Raw genomic sequence first — 22,138 nt, forward strand, 5'->3', positions numbered from 1 at the left:
AAAATAAAACTCTAAGAAAAAAGAATTTAATAAAAATGAAATTATTGGGGGAGGGGTGAGCAGGTAGGGAAGAACTGTCTAGACTAGATATAATTAAAAATGATGTATAGCCATATAAAAAATAAACATACTGATTATAAACCTAACCGAAATTTATAAGGAAACTGGAAAAATATACTGTTTGTATCGTGACAAATGGTAGCTATACTAGAGGTGAGCACAGCATCAGTATACCCTTATTGAATCATTATTTTGTACACCTGAAACTAATGTAACACTGTGTCTCAACTATACTCAAGTTTTTAAAAAATTTTAAGAAGAAACTCAATAAATAAAATGGCTAATATCTTACTACTAAAAGGAACTCATACAAATTGATGAGAAATATGAACTAATGATATGAACAGATGATTTATAAAATAAAGCTCATTAGTAAACATGTGGGGGAAAAAAACTACCCTTACTAATATTCAAGTGAGTATAAATTGAAATAAGATGCTATTTCTAGTACAGGGTTTCTTAATCTTGACACTACTGACATTTTGGGTTGGATAATTATTCCGTGTAGGGAGATGCCTTATGCACTGTAGGATATTTAGCAGCATCCTTGGCCTCTACTTATTAGAGGCTGGTAGCATTCCCCCACCCCAGTTGTGACAATCAAAAATGTCTCCAGGTATTGCTGAATGGCCACAGGGGAGCAAACTATCTCTCAGCTGAACCACTGTTCTAGTTTATCAAATTGGCAAATTTCTTAGTATGTATTGGTTAACATTAAAATGGGCAATGGCAACAGGCACATGAAAAGATGTTCAACGTCGCTCCTTATCAGGGAAATACAAATCAAAACCACACTCAGATACCACCTCACGCCAGTCAGAGTGGCCAAAATGAAGAAATCAGGAGACTCTAGATGCTGGAGAGGATGTGGAGAAACAGGAACCCTCTTGCACTGTTGGTGGGAATGCAAATTGGTGCAGCCGCTCTGGAAAGCAGTGTGGAGGTTCCTCAGAAAATTAAAAATAGACCTACCCTATGACCCAGCAATAGCACTGCTAGGAATTTATCCAAGGGATACAGGAGTACTGATGCATAGGGGCACCTGTACCCCAATGTTTATAGCGGCACTCTCAACAATAGCCAAATTATGGAAAGAGCCTAAATGTCCATCAACTGATGAATGGATAAAGAAATTGTGGTTTATATACACAATGGAATACTACGTGGCAATGAGAGAAAAAATGAAATATGGCCTTTTGTAGCAACATGGATGGAACTGGAGAGTGTGATGCTAAGTGAAATAAGCCATACAGAGAAAGACAGATACCATATGGTTTCACTCTTATGTGGATCCTGAGAAACATAACAGAAACCCATGGGGGAGGGGAAGGAAAAAAAAAAAAAAAAAAAAAAAAGAGGTTAGAGTGGGAGAGAGCCAAAGCATTAGAGACTGTTAAAAACGGAGAACAAACTGAGGGTTGATGGGGGGTGGGAGGGAGGGCAGGGTGGGTGATGGGTATTGAGGAGGGCACCTTTTGGGATGAGCACTGGGTGTTGTATGGAAACCAATTTGACAGTAAATTTCATATATTAAAAAAAAAAAAAAAAAAAAAAAATGGGCAATGGCATGGCACCTGGGTGGCTCAGTCGGTTGAGCGTCTGACTTTTGATTTCAGCCTGGGTCATTATCCCAGGGTCATGTGATTGAACCCTGCGTCGGGCTCTGCAGTGAGCATGGAGCCTGCTTGAGATTCTCTCCGCCCCCCCCCCCATCTTGTTCTCCCCTCTGGCCCTCTCCCCCACTCACGTATGCACTCTCTCTTTCTCTAAAAAGAAAAAAAAAATTTTTTAATGGGCAATGGCAAGTACATACACTTTGCTAGCAAGAATACAAAATGAAGCATGACTTTTTTTGCAGCAGCAGCAGCTTTATTGGAATATAATTTACGTACCATACAACTCACCCATTTAAAAGGTACAATTCAAATAAGTAAATAAAAGGTACAATTCAATTGGATTTTTTTCAAGTTTTTATTTAAATTATAGTTAGTTAACATATAGTGTAATATTGGTTTCAGGAGTAGAATTTAGTGATTCATCACTTAAGTTAAACACCCAATGCTCATTACAAACAAGCGCCCTCCTTAAAACCCATCACCCATTTAGCCCATCCCCCACCCACCTCCCCTCCAGCAACCCTCAGTTTGTTTTCTATAGTTAAGAGTCCCTTATGGTTTGTTTCTCTCTCTGTCTCTTTTTTCTTTCCCCTATGCTCATCTGTTTTGTTTCTTAAGTTCCACATATGAGTGAAATTCTATGGTGTCTTTCTCTGATTTATTTTGGTTAGCATAATACACTCTAGCTCCATCCACATCATTGCAAATGGCAAGATTTCATTCTTTTTTATGGCTGAGTAATATCGATGCAGAAAAAAAGTATTGGACAAAGTGCAGCATCTGTTCTTGATAAAAAGCCTCAACAAAGTACAGAGAGGGAACATACCTCAACATCATAAAGGCCATATACAAAAGACCCACGGATAATACCATCCTCAATAGGGAAAAACGGAGAGCTTTTCCTATGTGGTCAGGAACAAGACAGAGATGTCCACTCTCACTATTGTTATTTAACACAGTACTTGAAGTTCTAGCATTGGCAATCAGACAACAAAAAGAAATAAAAGACATCCAAATTGGAAAGGAAGAAGTCAAACTTTCACTATGCACAGATGACAGGATGCTCTATATAGAAAATCCAAAAGACTCCAACAAAACTGCTAGAACTGATCCATGAATTCAGTAAGTCACAGGATACAAAATCAATGTACAGATATCAGTTGCATTTCTATACACCAATAACGAAGCAGCAGAGAGAGAAATCAAGGAATTGATCCCATTTACAACTGCACCAAAACCCATAAGATACTTAGGAATAAACCTAACCAAAGAGGTAAAAGACGAGTATGCTGAAAACTATAGAACACTCATGAAAGAAACTGAAGAAGACACAAAGAAATGTAAAAATATTCCATGCTTGTGGATCATAAGAGAAATATTATCCAAATGTCTATACTACTGCCCAAAATCTACATAATCCCTATCAAAATAATACCAGAATTTTTCACAGAGCTAGAACAAACCTAAAATGTGTATGGAACCACAAAGGACCTCGATTGCCAAAGCAATCTTGAAAAAGTAAAGCAAAGCTGGTGGCATCACAACTCGGGATTGCTATATTACAATCTGTATTACAAGCTATATTACAAAGCTGTAGTCATCAGGATGGTACAGTACTGGCACAAAAACAGACAGATCAATGGAACAAAATAGAAAACCCAGAAATGGACCCACAACTATATGGTCAACTAATTTTTGACAAAGTAGGAAATTATATCCGATGGAAAAAATAATTGTTTTTAATATATTAACAGAGTTGTGCAAACATGCCACAATCTCATACTCTAGTGTTACAACTTTTTCATCATCCCAAAATGAAGCTCAGTATCGATTAACAGTCACTCTGCACCCACCCCACCTGCTGCAGCACCATCCCTAGGCATTCCCCAATCTATTATCTGGCTCTATAATCTGTCTTCTTTCAGACATTTCAAATAAATGGAATAACATAATTTGTATGTGGTCATTTGTGACTTGTTTCCTTTACCTAGCATAATGTTTTCAAGGATCATCCATGTTATAGCACGTATCCATATTTCATTGCTTTTATTGCCAAATAACATTTGGTTGCATAGGTGTAGGAACATATAAGTTATTTACACCTTCTGGCTAGTATAAATAATGCTGCTAAGAACATTTGTTCTTAGTTTTAGAGTGGACCTCTATTTTCATTCCTCTTTGATACACAGGAGTAAAGTTTCTGGACTTTATGGTAATCCTATTTTTAAGTCAGTTTCTTAAGTCAGTTTCTTAAGTCAGTTTCAGTACATTTTGAAGAACTGCCAAAATATTTTCCAAAGTGAACTTATATTTCCAATAGCAATGTCTGAATTTTGAATGCTCCAAATTCTTTACATCTTTGCCAATACCTGTTATTGTTTTTAAAATTATTTTATAGCCATTCTAGTGGTTGTGAAATGGTATAGTTTTGATTTGCATTTCTCTGTTAATGATATTGTGCACTTTTTCATGTACTTATTGGCTATTTATGTATCTTCTATAGAGAAATGTCTATTGAGATCTTTTGACAATTTTTTTAGTTATTAAGTTGTAAGAGTTCTTTACATTTTCTAGATACGATTCTCTTATATATATGCTTTATAATTTTTTAACCAGTCTGTGCATTATATTTTTAATTTATTGATGATATTATTTGCAGCACAAAAGTTTTTATTTTGATAAAATTATTTTATTTTTTCTTGTGTTGCTTGTGCTTTTGATGTGGATTACTTAACCAAAAGTCACAAAGGTTTACTTCTACTTCCTAATTAAGTTTTATAATTTTAGCTCTTACCTACAGGACTGTAATCCATCTTATGGTATGTGATAGGAATCCAAGTTCATTCTTTTCCATGCAGATGTTCAGTTGTCCCAGTACCATTCATTGAAAAGACTATTCTTTCCCCATTAAATTGTACTGGCATCAATTTTTTGAAAATCATTTGGCCACAAATGTAAGAGTTTGTTTCTGGATTCTCAATTCTGTTCCACTGACTTATATGTCTTTTCTTATGCTAGTATTGCACTATCTTGATTACTGTAGTTTTGTAGTCAGTTTTGAAAATGGGAAGTGTTAGTTCTCTAATTTTGTTATTTTTCAAGATTGTTTTACTTGAACTTCCATATTAATTTTGTATCACCTTGTCAACTTCTACAAAGAAACAAGCTGGGATGCTGATAGGCATTGTATTAAATCTGTAGGTCACTTTAGGGTAGTATTACCTTTTTAAAAGTGTTTAGTCTTCTAATCCATGAATATGGGATGTCTTTCCATTTATTTAGGTCCTCTTTAAATTTTTTTAGCAATGTTTTCTAGTTTTGTAAAGTATAAGTTTGACACTACTTTTGTTAGATTTATTCCTAAGTATCTTATCTCCTCTTGATGCAATCCCATCTGATGGAATTGTTTTCATTTCATTTTTGGATTGTTCATTGCTAATATATAGAAATGTAATTGATTATTGTACACTGATCTTATATCCTGCAACCTTGATTAACTCATTTATTAATTTTAGGTTTTTAGCAGACTCCTTAGGATTTTTCATATCCAAGATCATGTCATCTATGAATAAAGATAGTTCTACTTCTTTACCACTCTGATGCCATTTATTTCTTTTTCTTGCCTAATTGCCCAGGTTAGCACCTCTAGTGCAGTGGTGAATTAGAAGAGGTGCAGACAGCATTCTTATCTTGCTACTGACAAGAAAAGGGGAAAGCATTCAGTCTTTCAACATTAAGTATGATATTAAGTCAGGGATTTTCACCAAAAACAAAATTCATCTTTAAACATTGGAAGAATTTACAACTAAAGCTACCTGGGTCTAAACATTTCTTTATGGATGTTTTGAAATTACTAACTCAATTTAATTACTTGTTATAGATATATTTAGATTTTCTATTTTTTTCTTAAGTCAGTTTCAGTACTTTCTGTCTTTCTGGGAATTTACATTGATTTCGCCTAAATTATGTAATTTTTGGCATTTAGTTGCTCATAATATTCCCTTATAATCCTTTTATTTTCTGTATGATTGGTAGTGATGTCCCCCTTTCATCCCTAGTTTTAGTAATTTGACTTCTCTCTCACACACACACACACACTTACTCATTCTAACTAAAGTTTTATCAATTTTGTTGATATTGTGAAAGAACCTTTTGTGTTTTTTTGATGTTTTCTACTGTTTCCCATCTTGTTTTCTATTAATTCATGCTCTAATCTTTATAATTTCTTTCATTCCACTTCCTTTAGATTTAGTTTGCTTCTCTTTTTCCAGCTTAGATTAGTGATTTGAGATCTTTCTTCTTTTTTAAAAACATATAGACATAAATTATAAAGCTATAATTTCCCTGTAAGTATTGCTTGAATTGGCATCTTATAAATTTGGGCACATTGTGTTTTCATTTTCATTAATCTCATTTTCTTTATTCTTTGTGATTTCTTCTTTGAGTTACTGATATTGGGGAGTGTGTTGTTCAATTTCCATTTACTTATGAATTTCCCAAATTTCCTTCTTTTATTGATTCCTAATAATTGCATTCTGGTGGGAGAATATGATTTGAATCCTTTTAAATTTATTGAGGCTTGTTTTATGGCCTAACATTTGGACTATCCTAGAGGATCATTCATGTAGTTGAGAAAACTGTGTATTCTACTGTTGTTAACATGGATATGTTAACTCTAGTTTGATTTTAGTTTTGTTGGAGTCTTCTATTTCCTTGTTGATGTCCTGTCTAGTTGCTCTCTTCCTTACTGAGAGTGCTGTATTGACGTTTCCAACTATTATTGTTGAACCGTTTACTTCCAGATAAATACAGAAATATTATTACTATATAGCTCTATTTCCTCCTCCCCTCTTTAGTGCTATTAGAATTTTACATGTTACATCTATATGAAATAAGTCCCATAATATATTGTTGTAATTACTTTTTAATTAATATATCTTTAAAATAAGTTGATAGAATAAAAGAGAGCAAGTATATAATAGTCAAATTTAACAGATAAAGGATTCAAAGCAGCTATTCTAAATATTTTAGTTCAAATAACTATAAATATTTTAATATATAAGTAAATATTTTAGTTCAAAGAACTAAAGGAAACCATGTTTAAAGAAGTAAAGGAATGTATGATGACAATGTCTCATCAATAGAGAATAATAATAAGGATATAGAAATTATAAACTGTTCTCAAAGGCAGTTTCTTTTACCTGTGGATGAGTCACACTTTCCTGTTTCTTTGAAAGTCAAATTGTTGTTGAAAATTGGACATTTAAGATACCATATTATAACAACTCAGAATACTCCTGAATACTCTGAATACTCAGGAATACTCCTCCCCACCTCAGGGCTTATTGTGGTCTGTACTTCCTCCTGCCCTCCCACCCTCCCTCCTCTGGACAGTTTCCATGAAGTATATTTTCCTTGCAGTGTACAGCTTCTGATGTTGCTTCTCAAGGTATGTGCACAATCACTCTGATTCATTTACCATCAGCATGTTCATAGTCTCTCTAAACCATTCTCTTGGGATGACAGTGGATTTAGCCAGCCTACCTTTCTCTGTCCCTGATCTTGTATTAAGTTTCTAGCTGGCCTGTCTCTACTGGTATCATCTAAATGTTAGCCTCTATTAATTGCTGGCTGACTACTCTACTGATTTTGACAATGGCCTAGGGGTATAAATTGCTTTACAGTCTGATGCAATTAAATTTGGATCCCTTCCAGGGCAGTTTTGGGTAAGTCTTTAAGGCTTGCTCTGACTCCAGGAGAGGTCCTTTTAGCTATCACTTTCCATGGTTCTTTATTAAACTTCTAAGTAGCCAATTGTTTTGCTTCTTGTTTTCATGAAGTTACTAGTTCCTTCAAAAAACTTTCATTTCATGACTAACTGCTGAAATCCTTAGGATGAACTGGATAATGCAACAGCTGCCCTCCTGGATTCAGGTGTTGCTCGTTCATGGAATCCATGCCTGAATCTGTGGTATACAACTTTTACATGACTCACTGGACTGGTCCCAGTGGCACTTCAACTTTTAGCCTTTACACCACAGCTATACTTTCTCTTCTACTTGGCAGGATAGCCACCTTTGCCACATCAACTTCTAAAAGTGGTAGGCCTTAGAGTCACAGCAGCAGCACAAGTGCATCCTCTTGCCATGCTTTTCAAATGATGACTGACATTCCCTTCATCATCTCACTTCTGTGGTGGAGACCAAAGAGAAAGCACTTCTGCTTCATAATATTCAGAAACTTCTGCCCAGCAGAGAACCACTAGTTTCTTCTTAACTGTGTATCATCACTTTTTGAAAGCTCTCTGGCTATATATGCCCAAATTCCCACTTCTAGGAATACATCTTAAAAATAAAATGCAAAATGTGATAAAAGTTTTATGCAACAAAATAATTACAAGGTTGTTTTATATAAAAATTAAAAATCTGAAATTTTTTATTGCCCAGCAATAGGGAAGTAGTGAAAAGTAGAATAGTCAATTGTAATATGCTACTATTGCAAATATGTAAAACAACATAAAAATCTGGCTAGGAAAAGAAAAGGGCTAAAAGGAAATAAAACAAAACATTTATTATAGGAGAATGGTTCTGAAATCCACTGTAACCTAAGATGATGATAACACTTTTAAAAATCTTTTGTTTCATTAAAAATTAAATGAGATTCTCCAAAGACTTCTCATATTATTCTGAAGGAAATCATCCATAACACAACTATTAATTAAAGAACATTAAAGGAAGGGTATTTGGAATTCCTGTTCTTAACACTCCTCTTGAGAAGAGTTACATAAGAGAAAGATATACTATATTTATTTGGAAAATAGAAAACTACGACCTAGGTGAATTGGTATGGTATATATATCTTAGTTTTGTGGAACATCTTCAAAAAGATGCGACCACCAATTCACCTATTAACTAGACCTAGACACTCAAAAGCTCTTTACTCCCTCCCCTGTCCTTGAAATGTGGGTTCCACTTGCCTCCCCCACTCCCAGAGGCTGCTCCAAGGACATAGCCTTGAGATAGTAATATATGATATTGAAAACACCTACAGAGTATACATGACTGAGCCGACTTTGGGCCACTTTATAAGGTTTTATGTATTGGTGGGTGAATGCAAGGATCCATTCATCTTGCTGCTGCCCAAGACAAACTTCATACATAAGTTCCTTTTGCAAATAAAACTGCCACCTCCCAACCTGGAGTGGTCTGCCTCGATTTTTGGCCTCTTCCTACCCTCTGAGTACAGGGACTAATTTCAAATTACACCTGGGAAGCTCCCAGGAGGGTTATGAACTAACACTCAATAAATATATATTTTTTAAAACAAAGAAAACCGGGGCACCTGGCCACAGGGGCTGACTTTGGTTCAGGTCATGATCTCACAGTCCATGAGTTCGAGCCCCGTGTCGGGCTCTGTGCTGACAGCTCAGAGCCTGGAGCTTGCTTCAGATTCTGTGTCTCCCTCTCTCTCTTCCCCTCCCCAATTCACACACTGTCTCTCTCTCTCTCTCTCTCTCAAAAAATAAACACTAAAAAAAATTTTTAAAAACATAAAGCAAAGAAAACTAAGACTATAAAAGATTCTAAAATTCCTAATTCTAGTGCTTTAAATATTTTCCATTGGAGAATGAAGAAGGAGATATAGATCTTTTTCCTTTAACCTCTCCTTTCTCATTTAAAATTATCTGAGTGATTATAGGAATGCAAGCCTGGTTCAGAGTTCAAAAATCAATTAACATAACCAATCATAACAGGCTAAAGAAAAAAAAAATCACACAAATATATTAATTGATGCAGAAAAAGCAAATGACAAAAATTCAATACTCATTCATAATAATCATTACGAATACAATTCATACATTATGAATACAATTCATAATAATCATGCTGAGAATCATGCTGAGTGAAAAAATCCAATCCCAAAAGGTTACATACCATATGATTCTATTTATATAACATTCTTGAAGTGACAAAATTATAGAAATGGAGACTAGATTAGTGGTTGCCTTGAGTTAAGGAGGGGCTGGGGATAGGAGGGAAGTAGACAGGGTTACAAAAGGGCAACATGATGGATCCTGTGATGGAAATGTTCTATACCCTGCCTGATTCAATGTCAACATCCTGGTTGTGATATTATACAATAGTTTTTCAAGAGGTTACCATTGGGGAGACCAGGTAAAGGATACTTTGTGTTATTTCTTACAATTGCATGTGAATCTATAATACCTCAAAATCAAATTTTAGTTTAGACAAAATTATTTGAGTGTCCCCTATATGCATAGTACAGCTAAAGAAATACAAAGATAAATAAGATGGCTCTAACACTTGAAATTACAGTTTATTATGTAATGTATAAACACATATACGTAAATAACTAAATTTCAAGGCAAAAAATTCTTAAATATTTTTTAATGTTCATTTATTTTTGAGAGAGAGAGCATGAGTGGGGAGGAGAAAAGAGAGAGGGAGACACAGAATCAGAATCAGGCTCCAGGCTCTGAGATGTCAGCACAGAGCCCAACGCGGGGCTCAAACTCTCAAACTGCAAGATCATGACCTGAGCTGAAGTCGGATGCTTAACCGACTGAGCCACCCAGGCACCACAAGGGAAAAAAAAATTTAATTTTAGTTAGTTAACATAGTGTGCAATAGTGGTTTCAGGAGTAGAATTCAGTGATGCGTCACTTACATTCAACACCCAGTGCTCATCACAAGTGCCCTCCTTAATACCCATCACCTATTTAACCCATCTTCTACCTGCCTCCCTCCATGAATCCTCAATTTGTTCTCTTATTTTGTTCTCTGTGGTTTGTTTCCCTCTCTCTCCCCCTCCACCCTTCCCATACATGCATCTGTTTCATTTCATAATTCCACACAAGTGATATTATATAGTATTTGTCTTTCTCTGATTGACTTATTTCCCCCTAGCATAATACATTCTGGCTTCATCCATGTCGTTCCAAATGGTAAGATTTCATTCCTTTTGATGGCTAAGTAGTATTCCATTGTGTATATATACCACATCTTCTTTATCCATTCATCCGTTGATGGACATTTGGGCTCTCTCCATAGTTTGGCTATTGTTGTGATGCTGCTATAAATATTGGGGTGTATGTACCCCTTCTAATCTGTATTATTTTTCCTTTGGGTAAATACCTAACAAGGCAATTGCTGGATCATAGGGTGGCTCCATTTTTAGTTTTTTGAGGAAATCCATAATGTTCTCCAGAGTGGCTGCACCAGTTTGCATTCCCACCAATGGTACAAGACGATTCCCCTTTTTCCACATCCTCACTAACACCTGTTGTTTCTTGTGTTGTTAATTTTAGTCATTTTGAAAGGAGTGAGGTGGTATCTCAACATAATTTTGATTTGTACTTCCCTGATGATGAGTGATGTTGAGCATCTTTTTGTGCATCTGTTAGCCATCTGGATGTCTTCTTTGAAAAGTGTCTGTTCATATCTTCTGCACATTTCTTAACAGGGTTGCTTGTTTTTTAAGTGTTGAGTTTGATAAGTTCCTTATAGATTTTGGTTACATGTCAGGAGTATTTTAAAATGAAGTTAGGGGGCACCTGGGTGGCTCAGTGGGTTAAGCGTTGGACTCTTGATCTCGGCTCAGGTCATGATCGCAAGTTTGAGCCCTGTGCTGTCAGCATGGAGCCTGCTTGGGATTTTCTCTCCCTCTCTCTCTGCCCCTCCCCTGCTAGTGTGCACCCTCTCTTTTTCTCTCAAATAAATAAATAAACATTTAAAAAATACTGTTAGACTTAGCCTGGCCACTTTGCATCCATTAAGATAGCTATTATCATAAACTGAAAAAACAAAACTAAAACATAATCAGTGTTGGCAAGGATGTAGAGAAACTGGAACCCAAGTGCACTGTTGGTGGGAATGTAAAATGGTACAGTCACTGTAGAAAAAAGAACAAAATTTCCTCAAAAAAATTAAAAATAGAATTGCCATAAGATCCAGAAATCCAGTTTTCGATATAAATACAAAAGAACTAAAAGAAAGGCCTTGAAGAGATATTTGTACACTCATGGGCAAAGCAGCATTATTCACAATAACTAAAACATGGAAGCCACGCAAGAGTCTACTGGATGATGAATGGATAAGCAAAATGTAGTATATTCATACAATGGAATATTATTCAGCCTTAAAATGGAAATAAATCCTGTAATATGCTACGACATTGATGCACCTTGAGGACATTATGCTAAGTGAAATAAGCCAGTCACAAAAAGACAAATACTATATGAATCCACTTATATGAGGCCCTTTGAGTAGTAAATATCATAAAGAGAGAAAGTATAATGATGGTTGCCAGGGGCTTGGGAAAGGGGAGAATAAGAGGTTATTATTTAATAGGTATAGAGTTTCAGATTTACAAGATGAAAAGATATGGGCATGGACAGTGGTGAAGGCTGCACAACAATACGAATGTATTTAATACCACTGAACTGTACACTTAAAAATGGTTAAGACAGAAAAGGTTATGTGTATTTTAACAAAATAAAAGAAAAAATAGAAAAAACTACGAGAAGAGTAAAGAAGCTACAAAACTTGAAGTAACCATCCTTAAAATGTTTAAAAATTAATATAAACCACTTTCAACTTTATATACTATTGTACCTCTAAGGGTAATGATTTTAAAGCTTAAAGAAAATTATTGGACTATATACTACTTAGTCATGATATATTACCATTTTAAGAAGCTTTGGGATAATATTTTCTGGTATTTCATCTTAATATTGTTTCAGTTGTAACGACATGTGTTAGTTTCCCAATTTGAAAACAGCAAGTAAAAAATATTTTTAAAGAAAACTTAAGGACATATCATTTGAATTTTTACAGTGAGAATCTATTCATGAGTTACTTTCATCATTAAAAAGTTCTTGCTGAGGGGTGCCTGGGTGGCTCAGTCAGTTAAAAATCTTGACTTCAGCTCAGGTCATGATCTCGCGGTTCATGGGTTTAAGCCCGTGTCAGGCTCTGTGCTGACAGCTGAGAGCCTGGAGCCTGCTTTGGATTCTGTGTCTCCCTCTCTCTTTGCCCCTACTCCACTCACATTCTGTCTCTCTCTGTCTCTCAAAAATGAATAAACGTTTAAAAAATTGTTTTTAAAGTTCTTGGTGAAATAAAAAAATAAAGGAAGAGTTAGAAAATTCTTGCAGGGGCGCCTGGGTGGCTCAGTCGGTTAAGCGGCCGACTTCGGCCCAGGTCATGATCTCGCAGTCCGTGAGTTAGAGCCCCGCGTCGGGCTCTGTGCTGACAGCTCAGAGCCTGGAGCCTGTTTCAGATTCTGTGTCTCCCTCTCTCTGACCCTCCCCCGTTCATGCTTTGTCTCTCTCTGTCTCAAAAATAAATAAACGTTAAAAAAAAAAAAAAAGAAAAAAAAAAATTCTTGCATATACCACTTAGTTAATAAAACATTAACAGTGCATTCTTTTTTTACATTTTTTTGCATTTATTTATTTTTGAGAAACAGTGAGACAAAGCGTTAATAAAATATTAACAGTGCATTCTTTTTAAAAATTTTTTTTTTACATTTATTTATTTTTGAGAAACAGAGTGAGACAAAGCGTGAGCGGGGAGGGGCAGAGAGAGAAGGAGACACAGAATCCGAAGCAGGCTCCAGGCTCTGAGCAAGTGGTCAGCACAGAGCCTGACATGGGGCTCAAACCCACAAACTATGAGATCATGACCTGAGCCGAAATCTAATGCTCAACTGACTGAGCCACCCAGGTGCCCCAACAGTGGATTCTTAGAGAAACCAACAGACTCATGATTCTCAAATCCATCATATCCTCCTCTCAAACAGTAGACTAGCAAAATTTAAAAATGGGAACTGTAAAGATGACCACAATTTGTCAACTTTTTAAAAGTTTTTATTTAAATTCCAGTTAGTTAACATACAATGTAATATTAGTTTCAGGTGTATGATATAGCGATTCAACACTTCTGTACAACACTTGGTGTTCATCAGAACAAGTGGACTCCTTAATCCCCATCACCTATTTAACCACCCCCCCCCCCATCCACCTCTTCGCTGGTAACCATCAGTTTGTTCTCTATAGTTAAGAGTATGTTTCTTGGTTTCTCTCTTTTTTTCCATTTGCTTATCTGTTTCTTAAATTCCACATGTAAGTGAAATAATACGATATTTGTCTTTTACTTACTGACTTATTTCACTTAGTACAATACTCTCTAGCTCCATCCATGTCACTTGGCAAAATTTCACAATGGCAAAATTTCATTCTTCTTTATGACTGAGTAATATTCCATTGTGTAAATATACCACATCTTCTTTATCCATTCATCAGTTGGTGGACACTTGGGCTGTTTCCAAAACTTGGTTATTGTAGATAATGCTGCTATAAACATCAGGATACATGTATCCTTTTGAATTAGTATTTTTGTATTCTTTGGGTAAATTCAATTACATTATACAACTTGTATACATATCCCCTTAGGATCAGGGCTCCAACTATCTCTCCAGATACATCTCCAGCCACATTGACCTGTGAATGCCACAATGGCCACTGCAAATCATTTACTATTCACTCAAGAATTCATTTATTTTTTTTTAATTTATTTATTTTGAGAGAGACAGACAGTGCAAGTGGGGGAAGTGCAGAGATAGAGGGAGAGGGAGAAAGAATCCCAAGCAGGCTTCACACTGTCAGCACAGAGCCCAATGTGGGGCTCAAAACCACAAAGCCGTAAGATGATGACCTGAGCTGAAATCAAGAGTCAGACACTTAACCAACTGAGCAACCCAGGTGCCCCAAGAATTCATTTATAACTCCATACTGTTGTCTATGTTGCTGCTTCCTCTGAATGGGTGCTTTACTCCTTCTGAGTTCAGTAGTACATCCTTGTGAACTCCTCCCTGACACCCGTAGGCCAATTAGGAATTCCCTTTCTAAAACCCTGAATATTTTTTACTAGTATAACATTCATACAAATAATTTGCATATCAATACTGGGAGGTCCTCGGGAGAAAAGGCCTGTCTCTCTTTTTCTATTCTTTTTTCTTCCTTTTCCTTCTCTTCCTCTTCTTCTTCCTCCTCCTCTTCTTCTTCTTCTTTTGAGTATGTGTTATATTAGTTTCAGGAGTACAACATAGTGGTTCAATAACTCTGTATGTTAGGCTATGCTCACCACAAGTGCAGTTACCGTCTATCATCATGAATAATATTACAATACCATTGAATGTATTCCCTATGCTATACCTTTTATCCACATGACTTACTAATCCATAACTGGAAGCCTGTATCTCCTACTTTCCTTCACCCATTTTGCCTATCACCCCACTCCTCCCCTCTGGCAACCATCATTTTGTTCTCTGTATTTATGGGTCAGATTATTCATTTGTTTTGTTTTATAGATTCCACATATAAGTGAAATCATATGGTATCTGTCTTTCTCTGTCTGGTGTATTTCACTTAGCATAATATCCTCTAGATCCATTCATGTTTTGAACCTTTATTTATGGTGGCAAACACAATGTCAGCAGATACAATCGACTGAATTATAGCTTAAAATAAATTTAGCTTAAAAGAATACAATTAGTTGAGTAAATCCCAACCTCATAGTTCTTTGCTGATTTCTATGTCAATGTGTTTTATAATTCTTCTGGTTAAAAGTAAATGCATGCTCAAAGGAAAAGTTTCTGTTACTTCATGAATTGTTGGAACACAGCTGTGTTAGAAACTTATCTCTTGGACTTTAGAAATAAAATCTAAATTTGATAGACATGGCTTGATGTAATATTTTATAAAATCAATTTGTTTTTCTAAGATTATAGTAATTTTATAGTAGCAATAATATTAAAAGAACCACTTAAAAGTTTATTACATACCATTTCTATTTCTTGATCTTTAGCAACCAGCTGTCGATTAAGAAGTTCTTTGCTTGAGTCAAGTTTAATACAAAGTTCCCTTGTGGAAGATAAATCTGCAAGGGCAGACACTTTTTCAAACTGAACCTTCTGAAGTTCCTCTTCCATCTTTACAACAGACTTGTGTAAGGTAGAAATCTGGGACTTGTAAGACCTTTCTGCATTTAAGTGCTGCAAGGACAAAATTATATATATATATATATATATATATATATATATATATATATATATATACACACACACACACACACACACACACACACATATATACATACATACACACACATATTTTTTTAACTCGAAAAAACAACAATATGGAAGACAAAATGAGGGAAATCTTTTGATAGTACACTTAGATTATAAGGAACTTTATACAATATAGGTGATAATAGTACATACAAAACACCCTGGGAAAGATAAATACAGCTTTCAAATGTCTATACAAAAAATCCATGAGGTAAGGTGGTCAAATGGTCATTATTTTTAATGTGTTTAGAAAACAAGTATTCCCACTTAAAAGTCTCAACTCCAAAGCTAGTTGCGACACATATACGTTTGGTCTGTAGTTCTATTCTTGCCACGGTTTCAATTATTCTATAAGATAAATATTATTGTTGTTAAAGACAAAACTTTAGGGGTGCCTGGGTGGCTCAGTCGGTTAAGCATCCAACTTTGGCGCAGGTCATGATCTCACAGTTCGTGAGTTCAAGCCCCACATCGGGCTCTGTGCTGACAGCTCAGAGCCTGGAGCCTGCTTCACATTCTGTGTCTCCCTCTCTCTCTGCCCCTTCCCTGCTCATGCTCTGTATCTCTCTGTCTCAAAAAAAAAAATAAAATAAAATAAAAAAAGACAAAACTTTAGTCACTACTGTTTCACTCACAATACCCATTTTCCAATTCTTAAATGGAATGTTTATCTAGATCATAATATCATAAAATGAGGACTGACAGCTCTCTAGCACTTACTAATAACTCTGAGAGAAAAAGACTCTGGGCAAGTATAAATTGAGAATACAGCCACATGGGGGGCACCTGGGTGATTCATTCAGTTGAGTGTGCAACTCTTGATTTTGGCTCAGGGTCATGAAATTGTGCCCTGTATTGGGCTCCACACTGAGTGTGGAGCCTGCTTAAAATTCATTTTCTCTCTCTCTCTCTCTCTCTTTCTCTCTCTCTCTCTCTCTCTCCCTGCCTTGCTCCTCCACTTGTACTCTCTCTCTCTCAAAAAAAAAAATACATCCACATTATGGGAAATAAGCATATTTTTAAAACTGCAATATGAAAATATTTTTTTAATGTTTATTTTCATTTTTCAGAGAGAGAGAGAGAGAGAGAGAGAGCATGAGCAGGGAAGGGGCAGAAAGAGACAAAGACAGAATCAGAAGCAGACTCCAGGCTCTGAGCTGTCAGCACAGAGCCCAACAGGGGTCTCAAACTCACGAACCACAAGATCATGACCTGGGCCAAAGTTGGAAGCTTAACTGACTGGGCCACCCAGGAGCCCCTAAAAACTGTAATATAAGATTCAAGTCATATAAATTTTTTCAAAAGCTCAAGATAATACCCCTCCTTTTTACTGTTTCAGAGACATGTCTTAAATAAGTGCACTGCAGAGAAGTTTTTGCTATTGTGTGAAACTGACAGAACTGACAAATAAAGAAATTTTTCTGCTTTTATAAGTACACAGCATAAAAAAATTGTTCCTGGAATAAGTTGTTTGGCCACAATTTTCCCTTTCTTCCTTCTTCACTCCCTCTATTTCTCACTCATTTTTCAGACAACCTTCTATCCATCCACCTACCCATCCGTCTGCCCATCCATTCCATTTTTTAGTATATTCTGTGTTCCAGTCAATGCACCTAGATGCATATCCAATGATAAGCAAAATAGTCTTTGCTCTCATGACATTTCCAGACTATGGGAGAGCTATGCATCAATCAAATAATCACAGAAATGACTATATAAATACATATTAAGCAAATACTTCTAGAGAAAAAATCTGTATGACAAAGGAAATTGACCTAAACTAAGAGGATCAGAGAAGTCAGGAAAAGGTTCCCTGATAAATGACACATGAACTGAGATCTGAATGGTGAATAGATATACAATGTATGTTGGGGAAGGGAGTTTTTCGAATTGGAGGAATGCTAAGTACAAAGGCCCTAAAGGGAGTGTGTGGAAGGAGGGAAAATGACATGCTCCAACAACAGAGAAAAGACTAGTATGACTGGAACTCAGAAGCCACAGAGAAGAATGATAGGAGATACCGTTGAAAAGGTATAAAAAAACCTCACAAGTCAGCCTGATAAGCTGGGTTAAAATTAGGTTTTTACCCAATGAAATACTTTTTCTTTTTTAAATTTTATTTAACACAAAGCTATAGTGTCATAATGGTTTCAGGAGTAGAATTTGGTGATTCATCACTTACATGTAACACCCAGTGCTCATCCCAACAAGTGTCCTCCTTAATACCCATCTCGGATTTAGCCCATCACCACACCCAACACCCCTCAACGAACCCTCAGTTTTTTCTCTATATTTAAGAGTCTCTTATGGTTTGCCTCCCTCTTGGTTTTCATCTATTTTTCCTTCCCTTCCCCTATGTTCATCTGTTCTGTTTCTTAAATTCCACATATGACTAAAATCATATGTTATTTGTATTTCTCTAATTTCACTTAGCATAATACATTCTAGGTCCATCCACATTGTTGCAAATGGCAATATTTCATTCTTTTTGATCACCAGGTAATGTTCTATTGCGTATCTTTATCCATTCATCAGTCAATGGACATTTGAGCTCTTTCCAAAATATGGCTATTGTTGATAGTGCTGCTATAAACACTGGGGTGTATTTTCCCCTTTGAATAAGCATTTTTGTATCCTTTAGATAAATACGTAGTAGTGTGATTGCTGAGTCATAGGGTAGCTCTACTTTTAATTTTTTGAGGAAACTCCATACTGTTTTCCAGAGTGGCTCCACCAGTTTGCATTCCTATCAGCACTGCAAAGGGTTCCACTTTCTCTGCATCCTCACCAACATCTGTTGTTGCCTGAGTCGTTAATGTTAGCCATTCTGACAGGTGTGAAGTGGTATCTCATTTTTGATTTGTATTTCCCTTATGATGAGTGATGCTGAGCATCTTTTCATGTGTTGGTTGGCCATCTGGATATCTTCTTCAGAAAAGAATTTGCTCATGGCTTTTGCCCATTTCTTCACTGGACTATTTGTTTTTTTGGGTATTGAGTTTGGTATGTTCTTTATAGATTTTGGATACTAACCCTTTATCCAATATGTCATTTGCAAATATCTTCTCCCATTCTGTTGGTTGTCTTTTAGTTTTGTTGACTGTTTTCTTCACTGTGCAGAACATTTTTATCTTGATGAGATCCCAATAGTTCATTTTTGCTTTTGTTTCCCTTGCCTCTGGATACATGTCTAGTAAGAAGTTGCTGCAGCCAAGGTCAAAGAGGTTGTTGCCTGTTTTCTCCTCTAGGATTTTGATGGTTTCCTGTCTTACATTTAGGTCTTTCATCCATTTTGAGTCTATTTTTGTGAATGGTATAAGAAAGTGGTCTTCTGCATGTCACTGCCCAGTTTTCCCAACACCATTTGCTGAAGAGATTGTTTTTTTCCCATTGGATATTCTTTCCTGCTTTGTTAAAGATTAGCTGGCCATACATTTGTGGGTCCATTTCTGGGTTCTCTATTCTGTTCCATCCATTGATCTATGTGTCTGTTTTTGTGCCAGCACCAGCTTTGTAATACAGCTTGAAGTCTGGAATTATGAAGCCTCCAGCTTTGTTTTTCCTTTTCAATATTACTTTGGCTATTCGGGGTCTTTTCTGGGTCCATACGAATTTTAGAATTGTTTGTTCTAGCTCTGTGAAGAATGCTGGTATAATTTTGATAGGGATGGCGTTGAATGTGTAGATTGCTTTGGGTAGTAATGACATTTTAACAATATTTGTTCTCCCAATCCATGAGCATGGAATGTTTTTCCATTTCTTTGTGTCTTCTTTAATTTCTTTTGCAAGTGTTCTATAGTTTTCAGCATACAGATCTTTTTACCTATTTGGTTATGTTCATTCGTCAGTATTTTATGGTTTTGGTGCAATTATAAATGGGATTTATTCCTTGATTTCTCTTTCTACTGCTTCATTATTGATTTTTGAAATACAACTGATTTCTGTACATTGATTTTATATACTGTGGTTTTGCTGAATTCATGTATCAGTTCTAGCAGTTTTTTGGTAGAGTCTTTCAGGTTTTCCATGTAGAGTATCATGTCATCTGCAAAGAGTCAAAGTTTGACTTCTTCCTTGACAATTTGAATGCCTCTTACTTCTTATTGTTGCCTAATTGCTGAAGCTAGGACTTCCAACACTATATTGAACAACAGTGGTGAGAGTGGACATCCCTGCCATGTTCCTGACATGATTAGGGGGAAAGCTCTCAGATTTTCCCCATTGAGGATATTAGCTTTGGGTCTTTCCTACATGGCCTTTATGAAAAGAGGGAGGTGATATGACTAGCTTTATGTTTTAGAAAGATAACACTGAATATTTCAGGTTCTAGTAAGACAGTTGATTGAGCTAAGAGGAAAGTAGTTTTGGGGTTTTTTTTGTATAAAATAGAAAAAAATATTTTCACAATTCATAGCTGAGCTTGCAGGAAAGAAACAGTCTCAAATACCAAAGACAAAAAAAAAAAAAAAAAAAAAAAAAAACTAACAAACAAACAAACAAAAACAAAGACAGAGCATGAAGCAAACAATAAGGCCTGAAACTAAGAGTTGAGGATAGGGAGACCCAGTGACAGTAAAAGGCTTGTTTCAAAATTCAAGCAAGACAGGGAATAAGAAGTAGTACTAATGGATAGCTGCTTCTGGGACCTCTACATAATCTGGAATCTTTGAAAGGAGACTCCAGAGGAAAATTCACTCAACCTCACAGAGATATAAGCAAAAGTTTATCTTCTTCTACCCTCTGGACAGGGAAAAACGTCTTCTGTAAGAAAACTTAGGTCTGACTTTACTCAGTTTTGTAGTTTGACTTCACACTACCCATTCCCAATTCTCAACTCTAACATGAAATTTGTCCCATGCCAATGATAACACAGAGTCCCTTTGTAGAAGCAAACTCATCTCCCTGGCCATGTAAGATTCTTTAGAGGGGGGAAATTCCTGCTTCAAAGGAGCCTAAAAACTCAGGGGGATCCCATCCACCATGAGTGAGAGTCAGAGGAACATAACTAACACACACCAGGATCAGACTTCCAGGACTTCAAGCTATTGAACAAAATATTGGAGAAGGCATAAAAATATGCTCAAAAGTTTTAAAGATATTAAATAAAAAATTGAAAAGAATGAGATGTAGGGGGAAAAAAACCCACGGAAATCTGAAGACGAACCAAATAGAACTTCTGGAAAGAAGGTAAAAGTAGTAAAGAAAATGAAAAACAATGAATGTATCAAAAAACAGGTACAGCTGAAGAGGAATGAATATACTAAAAGCACAGAGCACAGTACAGAGAGATAAACATATGGAAACTATGATAAGAAAGATTAATAAAAATTTGGACTAGGAGATCCAACAAGCATATTATAAAAGTTGAGGGAAACAGTAGAGCAAATTTAAAGGCAGTAATGTTCAAATAAATAACATCTGAAAATTTTTCCAGAACTATTAAAAGGCATGAATACTCTGAAAAACTGCAAACCAAAGCCCCCCTCAAACAATATACACATAATAGCCAAACTAAAAAGAGAAAAAGAAGATCTTAAAAGAAAAAAATGACAAAAGGTAGACTTAGAAAGAAGATCAATTAGAATGAGAACAGACTTCTCATTACTTTTAAAGTTATCAAAAGAAAATAACTCTCAACCTAGAATTCTATACTCAGCTAAACTAATACAGAAGAATAAGGGTAAAGTAAATCCATTTTAGGCAAAGATTGAGAAAATTAACTCACAAGTCAAAGAAAGGTAGTAGTTTCAAGAAAGGAAATTAAACTTCAAAGGAAGAAATAGAACACAAAAAGCAATGTTGAAAAATTCTGTAAACATATAAGTGAATATAAATAAGCATTGACTGAAAGAATAAGAACAAGAGTAGTGATTTATTTATTTATTTTTGCATGAAAGTAGTGATTTATTTTTAAGGCTATAAAAAATCAATGTGGATCTAAAATAGTACACAACCTTATGAAAGATTGGTGTGTGTGTGTGTGTGTGTGTGTGTGTGTGTGTGTGTGTATGGGGGGAGGGAGAGAATAAGAAAGGACACTCACTAGTAAGCAGGATGTTGTGCTCAATATTCAAATATTCCTAGGACAACATACTGTTTAGAAGAAGGGCTGGAAATACTAACAATAGATTTTGTTAAATATGCATATTACAAATTTAACTACTAAAAGAATAGAGAATATATAACTTCTGAACCAATAAATAGTGGGGGTAGAAAGTGCATAAAGAAAACAAACATATATAAATAAAAGGAAGGAAAGAATTAACATAAAAGAATCATGACAAGTAGAAAGTACAAAATACAAAATAAAT

General features: G+C 35.7%; 1 protein-coding gene across 3 annotated transcripts in view; it reads right to left on the reverse strand.

Moving 5' to 3' along the window:
- The window catches only part of TSGA10 (testis specific 10), a 159,086-nt gene that overhangs the window by 16,146 nt on the left and 120,802 nt on the right, over window positions 1-22,138 (reverse strand). For all 3 annotated transcript variants that reach the window (XM_078444396.2, XM_078444393.2, XM_078444395.2), the window contains exon 16: window positions 15,543-15,752. In XM_078444396.2, coding sequence (XP_078300522.1) covers window positions 15,543-15,752 — 210 coding nt within the window. The remainder of the gene's footprint in view (window positions 1-15,542; window positions 15,753-22,138) is intronic.

Source organism: Panthera onca, chromosome A3 (genome assembly GCF_046562875.1).
Source record: "Panthera onca isolate mPanOnc1 chromosome A3, mPanOnc1 haplotype 2, whole genome shotgun sequence".
Classification (NCBI taxonomy): Eukaryota; Metazoa; Chordata; class Mammalia; order Carnivora; family Felidae; genus Panthera; species Panthera onca.